The sequence below is a fragment of the Antechinus flavipes genome, chromosome 2 (genome assembly GCF_016432865.1).
Source record: "Antechinus flavipes isolate AdamAnt ecotype Samford, QLD, Australia chromosome 2, AdamAnt_v2, whole genome shotgun sequence".
Taxonomy (NCBI): domain Eukaryota; kingdom Metazoa; phylum Chordata; class Mammalia; order Dasyuromorphia; family Dasyuridae; genus Antechinus; species Antechinus flavipes.
The window spans coordinates 537,856,813-537,871,710 of NC_067399.1; the positions used below are offsets into that span (position 1 = coordinate 537,856,813).

Genomic DNA, 14,898 nt, shown 5'->3' on the forward strand with positions numbered 1-14,898 from the left:
TGAAATTTTGATTGAAATTTATGAGAAAGCAGAATCCTATCCTAGACCTAAAGTTGAGACAAATTAAAGTCTTAGTAATATATAAGTTGCCACAAGTCTTAACATAAAATTCATTAGCTAGAACCTTAAATATTAAAGATTAAGTAAAAATTTTATGTAAAAAATTAAACATTTCAGATTGAACCATATATTTTTCTCATTCATACAGTCCTCTGAAATAGTTTATAATATTACATTATAAAAGAGGATCAGTTTATATTTAGAACTTTAACTAGTTCTATGAACTTCAGCAAATCACTAACTAGGCCAGATTTCCTTTTAGAATGGATACCATGATCCAATGTTACTAATGAATGTAAGTAATTATTGGGGAATACAGAATGCCTATTCTGGCTTTCTGGAATAGACATATTCTGGCTTCAGTTCTGAAGGTTTCTCACATATTGGCAACATATTAAGTAGAGCACTCTATAGGATCAGGCATAATTTGTGGAAAGGAGACAAACAAGACTATTATAACAATGCAGTACGCCAAAATAACTATGTTTTTTGCATACATTCGGGGAAAAAAGGAGTGGAAGAAATAAGTTGACAGAAGGCTTTCAGTGCTATCCTAGATTTTTAGATTGTACATACTGAGTAAAATATATATTCTCTAATTTGAGGAAATATACGAAGGAGAATCATTCTAGCAATTGTATATTAGATACTTTAAAGCTGAGAAAAAATGAAGGAAAAGCAGTATCTATATTGAAGTGATAAGGCCTGAAGTAAGGTTGCCATGGAAACAAAGAAGGTGGTCAAATTTAATAGAAAATTTGTTTTGTGATTCTATAATCACAAATGTTGACTAGAAAGGCCTTAAGTTATTTATATCAACTCCCTCATTTTTTAAATAAGGAAACTGAGCCCAGAATGGTTATCTTGTTCCAGTATCATTCAGGATATCAAGACTAAGATCTGAACCTCAATTTGACTGCAAATTCATTTTTAAAAACACCACTCAAATTATATCTCCAGGAAGGCTTATTAGTAATAACCTTTTCCTTCAAATTTCATTTAATACTTTCATACCTAATATAACTGGGTAATATTGTGTTTTATAATGAGCTTCTCCCTCCTTCCCCCAGACTTTAAAATTTTATAAAAATAGGAGAGAGTCTTATTTCAACTTTTGATTTCTTTTTCCCCCTCTGGGTCTAGCAACAAAAGTAATTTAATACATGTTTACTGATAGGAAGCAAAGGAAGAAACAGCAGAAATTTAGAGTTTAGTTATCACTTGGGGCTTTATAAAACTAGTTTTTGATCACAAAACAGAACAATTATTTGGGGGACTCTATATTAACCAAATTATCTTTTGATAGCTTTTAAAATTTCATTGATGCCGTCCTCTTGGACTGAATCTCCTCTCTAGTGACAAAAACTTTTGAAAACCTGTATCTGCCATTATATGTAATATACTGTTTGAATAGTGCCTCTCACCCTCCATCTCTTTGCAGAGTGTTTGTTTCATCATCAGTATTTCTTACTTTAATTCAGCTTCTTTTGGGGGAATTTTTTAAACATTTACAATGTTGCTGTCATCATACACAAAACATGGAACTGGGCTCTGCTTATCTTATTCTGCATCAAAACAAATCTTTTCATACTTTTCTAAATTCCTCAGATTTATCCTTTCTCATTTCACAACACTATTAAATTATATTCTTTACTATCACAAAGAGTGTTGCTCTGGGATAAACTTTGTTCATTTTTTACTTTTGTTTTTAGAAGTACTTCACAGTACTACTTTCAGTGAATGGGGGTGTGTGAAGGAAGGAAACAGGTACTTATTAAATGCCTACTATGTGCCAGGCACTGGGCTTAAGTGTTTTACAATTATTATTTTTTTTACCTTCATAAGAAGCCTGGGAGGTAAGTACTATAATAAATATCATTTTACAGGTGATAAAACTAAAGCAAATAGAGGTTAAGTGACTGGTCTAGGATAACAGAATTATTATATGTTTGAATTCTGAATTCAGGTCTTTCTAATGCTTCTTGTCTTCCATAGTTCTTCCAAAATTGAATGTTCCCATCTTTTCTCCATCTTTGGCAATATCCCAAAAGTAAGAAGAAATTCAGGAGTGATTTTCATTTTTCTTATAATTAATGACTTGGCATAGTCATTTTTAAAAGGCTAATCAGAGATCTAAACCTAAGATTGGTGTTTTTAGGCCATCCAAAATTTTTGTCATTTCAGTATTTCAATTTTTAGATGATCAAATTTATTAGCATATACTAATTACTGGTAATTCTCTTAATTTCCTTGCTACAACTGCTCTCTTCTCATTTCTATTTCTGATGATTTGAAGGACTGGGTTTTTTAGCTAATTGTTAATCAAAATTGTTAGTACTTTTTTTTTTTAAGTTCTTGGATTTATTTATATATAGTTTCAATAATTTTCTAATATTCAATTATATTTATCCCTAACTTCATCTTAATTTTTTTCTTTTTCTGTTACATTGTTGATTTATTCTAGAATGAATTCTGGAATATGATGAAAGCATTAAAAGATTTTTATCAAATTCTAAGGTATCAGAGTTTATTTTTTCAATCTTTCATTGGCTAACCTCAAAAAAAGATACTATATAAAATCTAATAAATACTAAAGACAAAAGAAAGGGCAAACGAAAATAGATAAGGTCAAGTATTTACAAAAAATAATAAAATCAGAGTGAAAAATAAGGTAAATTCTAGGACTGGAACAAAAGTCAGGAACAGAAATATGTTTAGTCAAAACTATAAGAGATTAAGTAAAAAAATATGCAGAAGAAAAAGACCAAAAAGTTAAAAGTACCCCTCTAAAATTATTAAATTTCAGAAGCATTCTGATATAGTAGGAGTTAGAGACAATTGGACTCAGAAAGTGTGAATTCAAGAGCAAGCCTTATCATCTGTCATACACGAGACTGCTAGGGAAATCAGTTTCTCTGCATTTGTTTTTATAAAATGAGAATAATATTTATAATACCTCCCTCCCTCCCAAGTATATTTTGAGGACCAAATTAAGACAACATATATAAAGGACTTTGTAATTAGAAGGCACTATATAAATATATAAATATTATATAAATATAAGCTAAAGTTTAGAGATTTGAAAAGAAATGTTTCAAACAACAGATTTCAAACTATGATCTAAAATTTGGAATTATAGAATCATGATATTTTAAACTATGCAATTCGGGAAGAGTAGATAAATAAAAGATATGAATTTTTTTTCCCAACATTCCCTTGGTTATCCAAACCTTTTAATGTTCTTGTAAAGCTTAAAATCAAATTACATCTCATACAAATAATCCAAGATCTCTTGAGAGTTAGCCTTGAAAAGAGCTAGAAAATGTACCCTTGAAATGTAAGGAATCAAATGACTTCATTCTTTCTTTATCCATGTATCTAATTATTTAACAAGTTTTGTCAAAATAACCTTTTCAACATTCTCTCCCTACCATTTCTTTGTCTCCACTCATACCACAATCCTGTAGACTTCTTTTATTTATTTATTTATTTTTTTAACTTAATAATAACTTTGTATTGACAGAATCCATGCCAGGGTAATTTTTTACAACATTATCCCTTGCACTTGCTTATGTTTCGTTTTTTCCCCTCCTTCCCTCCCAAGATGGCAAGCAGTCCTATATATGTTAAATATGTTGCAGTATATCCTAGATATAATACATATTCGCTGATCCTGTAGACTTCTTAATTGGACTAGTGAAATACCTTTCCCATTGGTCTTCTTGTAACCAATCTCTCCCCTTTCCAATCTATACCCAAATATCTACCTAAGTGATATTCCTAAAAACACATGTCTGATCATGACTGTGTAAGAAGCTTTAACTTTACAAATTTCTCAATTTTCCACTTAAAGACAATCACAATTTGGCTCCAATATATATTTTCAGGGTGACTATAAATCATTGCCACTCAGCAATCCTGCATTCCTGCCTAACTGGCTTACTTACTATCCCCACACACAACATCCATCTTTTTCAGAAGATTGCCACTTCTATTAACCCAACTTTCTCACTTATCTTCACTGTTTTTTTCTACCATTTTCCTACTGCTTACTAACATGCCCGTGTTTCTCCCACCTTCAAAAAAACCTTATTTGTCTCAATTAACCTCTAATTATAGCCCTTTATCTCTCTCAATTTTCCTGGCTAACCTCCTCAATAAGGTTGTCTATAATGGGTGCCTCCATCTCCTTTCCTTTCATTCTCTTTATTCTGCAGTCTAGTTTCTAACTTCATCATGCAACAGAAACTGTTCTCTCCAAAGTTGCCAATATTATCATCTTCTTCATTGTTAAAAGATGGCCTCTTCTCAATCGTCATCCTTCTTGATGTCTCTGAAGCATTTAACACTATTAATTATTCTTTTCTCCTTGATACTACTCTTTTCTGTTTTTTTGACAGTGCTCTGTCCTAGTTTCCCTACCTGAAAACTCTCCTCTCTTTTTCTACATTCCCTCTCAGTCTCTTCAGATCTTTATTTTGATCTCTCCCATCAACTTTGGTTGTCCCTCAAGATTGTATCCTGCACAGCCCAAACAGGATATCCTATAAAAACCTTAAACTCAACATATCTAAAACCGAATTCATTATTTCTACCTCCTTTCCCTCTTCCTAACATTCCTTTGCTGTGAAAAGTGCCAACATTATCAAAAGTATTACCAAAGCTCACAACCTAGAACTCATCCTCAACTATCCACTTCCCCCACCCATCATATCCAATCCATGTGCTATCCATTCTATTTTCATAATATCTTTCATATATATACTTTTCTCCTGCAACACTGCCTCTATACTAAGGCCTTCATCACTTCAAGTCTCTCACTGCAGAAAACGTTCTAATTGGCTTCTCTGCCCTAAGTCTCTCCCCACTCGAATCTATCTTCCACTCAGCTGTTTAACTGATCTTCCTAAAATCTGAGCATATTTTATACTTACCCATCTCCCATTTCTTAAGTTCTAACAGCTTCCTATTACCTCCAGGATCAAAAATAAAATTTTGTTTGGTTTTTAAAGTCCTTCACCTTTCCAGTCTTCTTATACTAATTTCTTTTCACATGCTTTAGCAGCTCTCAAAGTGTGACCTGGGGATACTTGGGGTGCTCAAGAACCTTTTAAGGGGTTTGGAGGTCAACACTACATTTGTAATAATACTAATATCTTTTTAATGTCTAATATAGTAAATATTTGTCAGCATAATCTATTGAAAAACATAAAACAAAAAAAGCTCTTTGAGGGCAAGGGATCCTTGAGTGTAAGGGGATCCTGAAACCACAAAATTTGAGAACCACTGACATATATTCTATGACCTACTAATAATGGCTTCCTTGCTATTTCTCAGATAAGAAGTTTCATCTCTCAATTCTGCTTTTCATGTACGATGTCCTCCATTCCTGGAATGGTCTCTCTCCTAAGTCTACATCTTAGCTTCTTTACCTAATGTACTTCAAGTCAGATAAAAATCCCATCTTCTGCCAGAAGCCTCTTTGATCCCTTCTTAATGCTAGCATTTTCCTTCTGAGATTACTGCCAATTTATCCTGTATATATCTAGTTCATGCACAGTCGTATGTATGTTTGCATGTTATCTCCCTCTTATGTGAGTTCCATGACCACAGAGATTTCTTTGATTTTGATTCCCCAGAACTTAGCACAATGTCTGGCACACAGGAAGCATTTAAAAACTTGTTGATTGATTGACAACATTTTATTACTTGCTTCCATGACACTGAACAGGCCATTTCTCATGCCTAAAATATTCTCATATCATTGCAAGCTCCTGGAATCCTGTAGCACTTCTCAAGGCTCAGGTAAAGAGCTATCTTTAACAAGAGGTCTTACTACTTAATTATTTTGCATATACCTTATATTTATACAACTCTGAAGAAGTTATGCCTTCCCAGAGCAATGTAAACCCTTTGAAAGTGATTATTTTCACTTTTAGCATCTTCTACAATTTGTACAGAGTAGAAACCTAATTAATAATTGTAAGAATAGTAACTTGTAATTGGAGACAGAACCAAGATGGCAGAAGAGGAAGTGCTCAGCTGAGTTCTCCCAACATTCCTCTCCAAATAATTTTAAAATAATGCTTCAAATAAAATTCTAGAGTAGAAGAGTCAATAAAAGGCATTTTTCCAGCCCAAGACAACTTAAGATATTTAAAGATTTGTGGAATGGGAGTAGAGGTTAGCCCACAGCCTACATGGATTCATGTCCTACCAGTAGTGGGACTAATTGGTGGTGACAGAGATAGTAGTAGTTTCTGGAGCTCTCAAGCCAGAGATAATAAGAGGGCCTAGCTAATGGTCAGAAATTACAGAAGATCTCCTGTGCTAGCAATGGATAAAGTACCAGATGCCGTTTGGCAAACTTAATGCCTATGTTCACATCTCAGTTACAGTTCCAGGGCAGCAAGGAGCACTTTCAGTCACAAAGGATCAGGGACCCTGATAAGCAGTACTGTTTCATATCCCAAAGGATAGAACACTGAGGTTCAGTATCAATTGCAATCCAAAGGAATCAGGCCCTTTACTAGGTTAAAGATGTGAGTACAAACCAGGAGAACAATGACCATAGCTCTTCCCAGATCACATCACCTTGGAAACACAGAAAATTTCCAAACCTACTCTTCAAGCAATATATGAAAACTCTGAAGTCTGTTCCTTCCACCTTGCCTTCCTCATGCTGGGAACAAAGCATAACATTAACATAAAGATAAAAGTCAAGAAACAGGCTAGACATATTAACAATCAGCAAAAAAGAAGAATCAGACAATAAAAAGGAATTGTGGTGACAGGGATGATCAAGGCACAAACTCAGAGGACAATGATGTCAAAACAACTACAAATAAGGGGGCAGGATCTGAAGTATATATAAGCCCCCCAAAAATTCCTAGAAATTTAAAAATGATTTTCAAAGTCAAATAACAGTGGTAGAAGAAAAATCGGGTGAAGAAATTGGGGAGGAGTGGAGAAGTAGTAGGAGGAGCCAAGATGGTAGAAAGTAGCCAGGACATTGCCTGAGCTCCCTCCCTTTCCCTCAAAATCTACACTAACATTAAGTCTTCTGAATGGATTTTGGAATAACAGAATCTATAAACATCTGGAGTATAATAGTTTTCCAGCTTAAGATACCTTGGAAAGACCTCAGGAAAGGTCTATCTTAAATGAGCAGGAGGAATGGGGAGCTGAGAGGCCTGGTACAGGCAATCTACTGGGAGGCTTTTAGCTGAGTTGGTTACTCTGTCCTGCTTCAGAGGACCAATGGGTCATCTGTGAGACCTCCATCATACTCAGAAGGCAAATTATAAGCTCCTAAACCACCGAATAATGAGAAACAAGCTAAACCAATCCAGCACAAAAAAAATAAAATAAAATAAAAAAGTCTGCAGTACCTCTGGCCCCTGCAAAAAATAAAACAAAATAAAAAGGTTTGAATGATCATCTCTGTGTCCCAGGAGCAGAGCTCAACTTTTAAAAATGAGTAAAAAAGCAAAATGAGCCCTGACCATAGAAAAATAATATGACAATAGGGAAGATCAGAACACAAACTTAGAAGAAGACTGCAATGGCAAAATGCCTACATGGGAAGCTTCAAAGGGAGATATGAACAGCTCTCAAGCTCTCTTGGAATAACTCAAAAAAGATCTTAAGAGATAGAAGAAAAAATGGGAAAAAGAAATGAAAACTATATAGCAGAATTATGAAAGTTTGGGGGAAAAAAAGCCAACGGCTTGGAAAAGGAAGCATAGAAACTTGATTGAAAAAAATTATTAAAAAAAATAATAAATTTGATGAAATGGAAAAAAAAATCTACCAAACAAAACAACAAAGTCCAATTGGCCAATTAAAAAAAAAAAGCTAACCAAAGAAAATAATTAAAAATTTGAATTGGACAAATGAAAGTGAATGACTCAATGAGACATCAAAAAAAAATAATAAATAAATTGAAGGAAATGTGAAATACCACATTGGAAAAATAACCAACCTGGAAAATAGAATCAGGAGAGGCAATTTAAGAATTATTGGACTACCTGAAAGTTATTATCAAAAAAAAAGAGCCAGGACAACATGTTTCAAGAAATCATCAAGAAAAACTGTTCTGATAAACTAGAATCAGAGGGTAAAATCATCACTGAAAGAAACATTGAAAGATCATCTCCTGAAAGACACCTCAAAATGGAAACTCCAAGGAATATTAGAGCTAAATTCCAGAATCATCAGATCAAAGTGAAAAAATGATAAGCAACCAGAAAAAAAAACAAAGTACTGAGGAGCCACAATCAGGATTACCCAGAACCTAACAGCTTCCATATTAAAGGAATAAAGGATATTTCCCAAAGGCAACGGAGCTTGGAATACAATTAAGAACCAAATACCTAGCAAAATTAAGCATTATCTTTCAGTGCCAAAAATGGTTGTTCAATGAAATAGGGGATTTTCAATCATTTCTGATGAAAAGACCAGAGATGAACAGAAAATGTGATCTTCAAATACAAGACTCTAAGAGAAGCATAAAAAATGTAAACAAGAAAGAAAAAAAAAAGTTGTTTCATTTTTGAGAGGTAATTGGGATTAAATGACTTGCCTAGGATCACACTGCTAGTTAAGTGTTTAGTATCTTAAGTCATATTTGAATTCAGGATCTTCCTGACTTAGGGCTGCTGCTCTATCCACTGAACCATCTAGCGGCCCCCAAAATGATGGTTTTAAAGATTAAAATGTTTATATCCCTACATGGGAAAATGATAACTCTTCAGATCTGTATCTTTATCTGGGCAGTATATATAGAGGGTAAGAATATAAGTTCTTTTTAATGTGATATTAAAAAAAAAGAAATTAAAAAGTAAAAAAAGGATTGTACTTAAAGAAGAGAAAAGAGTAGGTAAAATGGGGTAAATTATGCTACATCAAGAGAGTAAAAAGGGTGAGGGATGAGCATTGTTTGACCCTTAAATCTCATGGGATTTGACTCAACCACAGAATATCGAACACACTTAGTTTTGTTCACAAATTTGTCTCATTTTATTGGGGGGTGGGAGGGGGAGGGAGAAAAAAGAAAAGAAGGAAAGGAAAGAAAGGAAGGGCAAAAGGAAAGGGGAAGAAAAAGAAAAGGGGAAAGGGCAGGGGAGGGGAAGAGGAAGAGAAAAAGTAAAGGCAGAGGAGAAGGGGGAGGGAAAGGGACAGGAAAAGAGGGAGAGAAATAGAAGGTAGGGCAGAAGTAGAAGAGGAAAGGAATAAGAAAAGTTGAAGGACTGATAAAAGGGAAGGCAGATTGAGGGAGGTGGGAGTCAGAAGCAAAGCATAGGTGAAAAGTATAAATGAAAAAATAGAATAGCATGAAACATAGTTACTTAATAATCTTAACAGTGAATGTGAATGGGATGAACTCTCCTATAAAATGGAAGCAGAAAGCACAAAGATTAAAAGCCAGAATCCTACAATATGTTGTTTACAAGAAGCACCTCTGAAGCAGACACACAAATACAGAGTAAAAATAAAAGGCTGAAGTGAAGATATTAAGCTTCAGCTGAAGTTTAAAAAAAAAAAAAACAGGGGTAGCAATCTTGATTTCAGACTAAGCAAAAGCAAAAATCAATCTAATTAAGAGAGATAAGGAAGGAAACTACAGGGATAAAGGAAAGAAAACCCTTTCTAAATAGTACTACAGTGAATATCAATGGCATCCAAATTCTTAGAAGAGAAGTTGCAATATTAGGAAACAAAACTATACTAATGGGGGAATCTCAACCTCCCTCTTTCAGAACTAGATAAATCTAACCACAAAATATATAAGAAAGAAGTTAAGAAGGTGAATAGAATTTTTAAAAAGTTAGGTATGATAGATCTTTGGGAAAAAAAAGGATGGGGATAGAAAGGAATGAACCCTTTTCTTAGTGGTACATGGCACCTACATAAACATTGACCATATATCAGGGCATAAAATCTTCACATCAAATACAGAAAGTCAAAAACATTAAATGCATCTTTTCTGCATTTTGACACAATAAAAATTACATATAATAACAGGCCATAGAAAAATAGACCAAAAATTGGAAACTAAATAATCTAATCCTAAAGAATGAGAGGGTCAAACATCAAATTATAGCAACAATAATTTCATCCAAGAAAATAACAATAATGAGATAATGTACTCAAACTTAGGGGATAGAGCCAAAGCAGTCCTTAGGAGAAATTGTGTATCCCTAAGATGCAATCAAGGGAAGAAAATTATGAAAAAAAATTGGCAGATTAGTTAAAAAAAAAAAGGCACAAAAATATATAAGAAAATAAAATGTTTTTTAAAAAATACAAAATTTCAGTGATGCTTTTCCTTAAAATAGTTAGTAGCATCTATTTAAAACCGTCAGCAAGCATCATATGTAATGGGGATAAACTAGAACCACACTCTGTATGGAATAGATAAGGTAAAGAACTTACAGGAATGTATGAATTCTTTTTCTATATTTTATTTTCATTATTTCTGTGTTTCCTCTATGACCTGTATAATATGTGCAGGCCCATATTTACTTGAGTCTTGGCCATCTATAAACATATTTACTTAACACTGAGCTGATGACATTTATTAGTATTTGACATTTATCGATATTTAGTCTATTAGCTTGACCACTATCTGCTTGTTTAATCCTGAAGGCCTGATTTTTGTTTCCTAGAAATCAGGTGATTTGGGGGAAACAGAAATCTTCCATTCCAATCTCTCCCAATAGCAACAATCAATTAGATGCCTCCTCCTCTCCTTCTCAATGCTCTCTTACTTGTGATGTAATCTCTTATATAAAAGTTATGTGTCTTTACTACTTCTTTAGCCCTCGTACCACAAGCTTTCCCTTTCTTATCTCATGATGGAACAGCTCATCCTCCAGAGTTTTAATAAACAACTTTTCTGCTTTCTACTGAGTGATCTTTGAGTAGTCATTTTGGGTAAGGGTCTTCTACATCCCTCACAATTTCCAATAAGATTGGGATGAAACAAGGTTGTCCCTATCACCATTGCTATTCAATATTGTATTAGAAATGCTAGTCTTGGCAATAAGAGAAGAAAAAAGATTAAAAGAATTAGAGTAGGTAATGAGGAAACCAAATTATCACTCTTTGCTTAGAGAACCCCAGAGAATCAAGTAAAAAGTTATTAGAAATAATTGACAACTTTAGCAAAGTTGCAGGATACAAAATAAGTCCACATAAATCATCAGCATTCTTATACATCACTAACAAAATCCAACAGCAAGAGATACAAAGAGAAATTCCATTTAAAAAACTGTCGATAATATAAAATATTTGGGAATTTATCTGCCAAGGGAAAGTCAGGAACTATATAAACAAAACTACAAAACACTTTCCACACAAATAAAGTCAGATCTAAGCAACTGGATAAATATCAAGTACTTGTGGATAGGTCGAGCAAATATAATAAAGATGATAATACTCCCAAAAAAAATTGGATAAAACTCCTATTTACTTAGTGCTATACCAACCAAATTCCCAAGAAACTATTTTACTGACCTAGAAAAAATAACAAAATTCATCTGGAAGAACAAAAGGGCAAGAATTTGAAAGAAATTAATGAAGAAGAAAAACAAATGAAGGTGGCCTAGTTATACCAGATCTAAAACTATATTATAAAACAGCAGTCATCAAAACCATTTGGTACTGGCTAAGAAATAGAGAAGTTGATCAGTGGAATAGGTTAGGTTCACAAAACAAAATAGTCAATGACTATAACAATCTAGTATTTGACAAACCCAAAGGCCACAACCTTTTGGGATAAGAATTCACTATTTGACAAAAACTGCTGGGAAAATTGGAAACGAGTATGGCAGAAACTAGGCATAGACCCACACCTAACACCATATGCCAAGATAAGGTCGAAATGAATTTATGATCCAGACATAATGATACCATAAACAAACTAGAAGAACATAGGATAATTTACCTCTCAGACCTGTAGAGGAGGAAGGAATTTGTGATTAAAGAACTAGACATCATTATTGATCATAAAATAGATAATTCTGATTATATTAAGTTAAAAAGTTTTTGTACAAACAAAACTAATGCAGACAAGGTTAGAAGGAAAGCAATAAACGAAAACATTTTTATATCCAAAGGATCTGATAAAGCCCTTATTTTTAAATATATATAGAATTGACTCAAATTTATAATAGTTCAAGCCATTTTCCAATTGATAAATGGTCAAAGAATATGAACACACAATTTTCAGATGAAGAAACTGAAACTATTTGTAGCCACATAAAAAGGTGCTTCAGATCACTACTGATCAGAAAAATGAAAATTAAGACAACTCTGAGATACCACTACGCCTGTCAGATTGGCTAAGATGACAGGAAAAGATAATGGCAAATGTTGGAGGGGATGTGGGAAAACTGTGACATGATACATTGTTGGTGGACCTGTGAATGTATCTAGCCATTCAGCAGAGCAGCTTAGTGGAACTAAGCTCAAAAATTATCAAACTGTGCATACCCTTTGATCCAGCACTGTTTCTACTGGGATTATATCTCAAAGAGATCTTAAAGGAGGGGAAGGGACCCACATGTACAAAAATGTTTTTGGCAGCTCTCTTTGTAGTGGCAAGAAACTGGAAACTGAGAAGATGCTATCAATTGAAGAATGGCTGAATAAATTATGGTATATGAATGCTATGGAATACTATTGCTCTGTAAGAAATGACCAGCAGAATGATTTCAGAGAGGTTTGAAGAGACGTACATGAATTGATGCTGAGTGAAATGAGCAGAACCAGGAGATCATTATACATAGCAACAAGAAGACTATATGATGATCAATTCTGATGGATGTGACTCTCTTCAACATTGAGATGATTTTAAACCAGTTTCACTTGTACAGTGATGAAGAGTGCCATCCACACCCAGAGAGAGAACCATGGGAATAGAATGTGGAACACGACATAGCATTCTCACTCTCTTATTTGCTTGCATTTTGTTTTCTTAGATTTTCTTTTTTTCCCTTCTTGATCTGATTTTTCTTGCGCAACAAGATAACTGTATAAATATGTATACATATATTGGATTTAATGTGTATTTCAACATATTTAACATGTATTGGATTAACTGCCAGCTAGGGGAGGAAGTAGGAGGAAGGAGGGGAAAATTTGGAACAAAAGGTTTTGCAAGGGTCACTCTTGGAAAAATTACCCACACATATGCTTTGTAAATAAAAAGCATTAATAAAAAAAAAATCTTCACTGATGAAAATAATCTCAGAATTGGCCAAATGTAAAGAGGTACAAAAATCACTCGCCAAAGAAAGTAATTCTTTAAAAGTCAGAATTTGGCAAATTAGACTAATAACCCAATGGAACATCAAGAAACAATAAAACAAAGTCAAAAGAATGGGGGGGAAAAAGAAAATGTGAAATATTTCATCAGAAAAACAACCGGAAAACAAGTTTAAAAAAGAGAATTTTGAACTACCCTGAAAGCCATGATCAAAGAACATGGATATTTATATTTGAAGTTATTCTCAAGATAAACTGTTCCAATATCCTAGAACCAGAGGGTAAAACAGAAATTGAAAGCTGCCAATTATCACCTAAAAGAGATCTTAAAATGAAAGTCCTCAAGGATATTAAAGCCAGAAAGATACCATTCACATATAATGGAGTTACAATCAGAAACAATAGTACTTGGCAGCTACAACATGAAAGAACCAGAGGTCTTGGTTTAGGATATTCCAGAAGACAAAAGAGCTAGTATTAAAACCAAAAATAAGCTACCTAACAAAACTGAGTATAATCCTTTGGGGTAGAGGAGTGGGGAGAAGAGTGAAAGTGAATGAATTAAACTTTCAAGTCCTCCAGTTGAAAAGACCAGAGCTAATAAAAAAAATTGACATTCAAATACAAGATTCAATAAAAACATAAAAGGGTAAACATGGAAGAGAAAACATAAGGGAGTCAATAAACTGTTTACATCCTTATATGGGAAGATGACAAGAATTTTTATCATTTGGGCAGTCAGAATGCTACACAGAGGGTACAAAAAGTCATTGATTATGTTGGAATGTGAGAAAGAAGGATGCTGTGCGAGAAGGGGGAAGGGAAATAAAATTATTTCATACAAAAGAAGCATATAAGGAAGAGTTTTTAACAGAGGAAGGGGAAATGATGAGGGGGCAGACAACACTGGAACCTCATTCTAATCTAAACTGGTCCAAAGAAAGCATGCATGCATACACACACACACACACACACACACACACACACACACACACGTACACGTACACGTAGAGAAATCTATCTTAACCAATATAGAAGTTTGGGGGAAAGGTAAAGAAAGCAGTGACAATAAAATGGAAAGTAGATCAAGGAAGGCAACAGCAGTTTGAAGCAAAACTTTAGAAGAATGACAGGATAAAAAGGATAAACAGAAGAAAATTAAATGGAACAATACACAGTAATCATAACTTTGAATGTGAAAAGGATGAATTTACCCATAACATGGAAGCAGACAGCAGAATGGATTAGAAACCAGAATCCAATAATGTGTTGTTTTTAAGAAACACACCTAAAACAGAAAGACACAGGGTTAAAATAAGGGGCCAGATGAGAATCTATTATGCTTTAGCTGAAGTAAAAAAGGCAAGGAGTAACAATCATGATCTCAGGCAAAGCAAAAGCAAAAATAGACCTATTTAAAAGGGATAAGCAGGGAAACGTCTGGTTAAAAGGCACCACAAGCAGTAATTTAAAAAAACAAAAACTCCTAAACATATATGTGCCAAAAGGTACAGCATCCAAATTCTTAAAGGAAATATTTAACAGGAAAAAATAATAAAAAGTAGT

At 33.8% G+C, this 14,898-nt stretch overlaps 1 protein-coding gene across 4 annotated transcripts in view; it reads right to left on the reverse strand.

Annotated features, from left to right (window-relative positions):
- The window catches only part of PIAS1 (protein inhibitor of activated STAT 1), a 205,368-nt gene that overhangs the window by 124,678 nt on the left and 65,792 nt on the right, over positions 1 to 14,898 (reverse strand). The window contains exon 1 of one of the 4 annotated variants that reach the window (XM_051980783.1): positions 14,547 to 14,599. The exons of the other annotated variants lie outside the window; for them this stretch is intronic. Coding sequence (XP_051836743.1) covers positions 14,547 to 14,555 — 9 coding nt within the window. The 5' untranslated portion in view covers positions 14,556 to 14,599. Of the gene's footprint in view, positions 1 to 14,546; positions 14,600 to 14,898 lie in introns of those variants that run through there. 4 annotated transcript variants of the gene reach the window in all.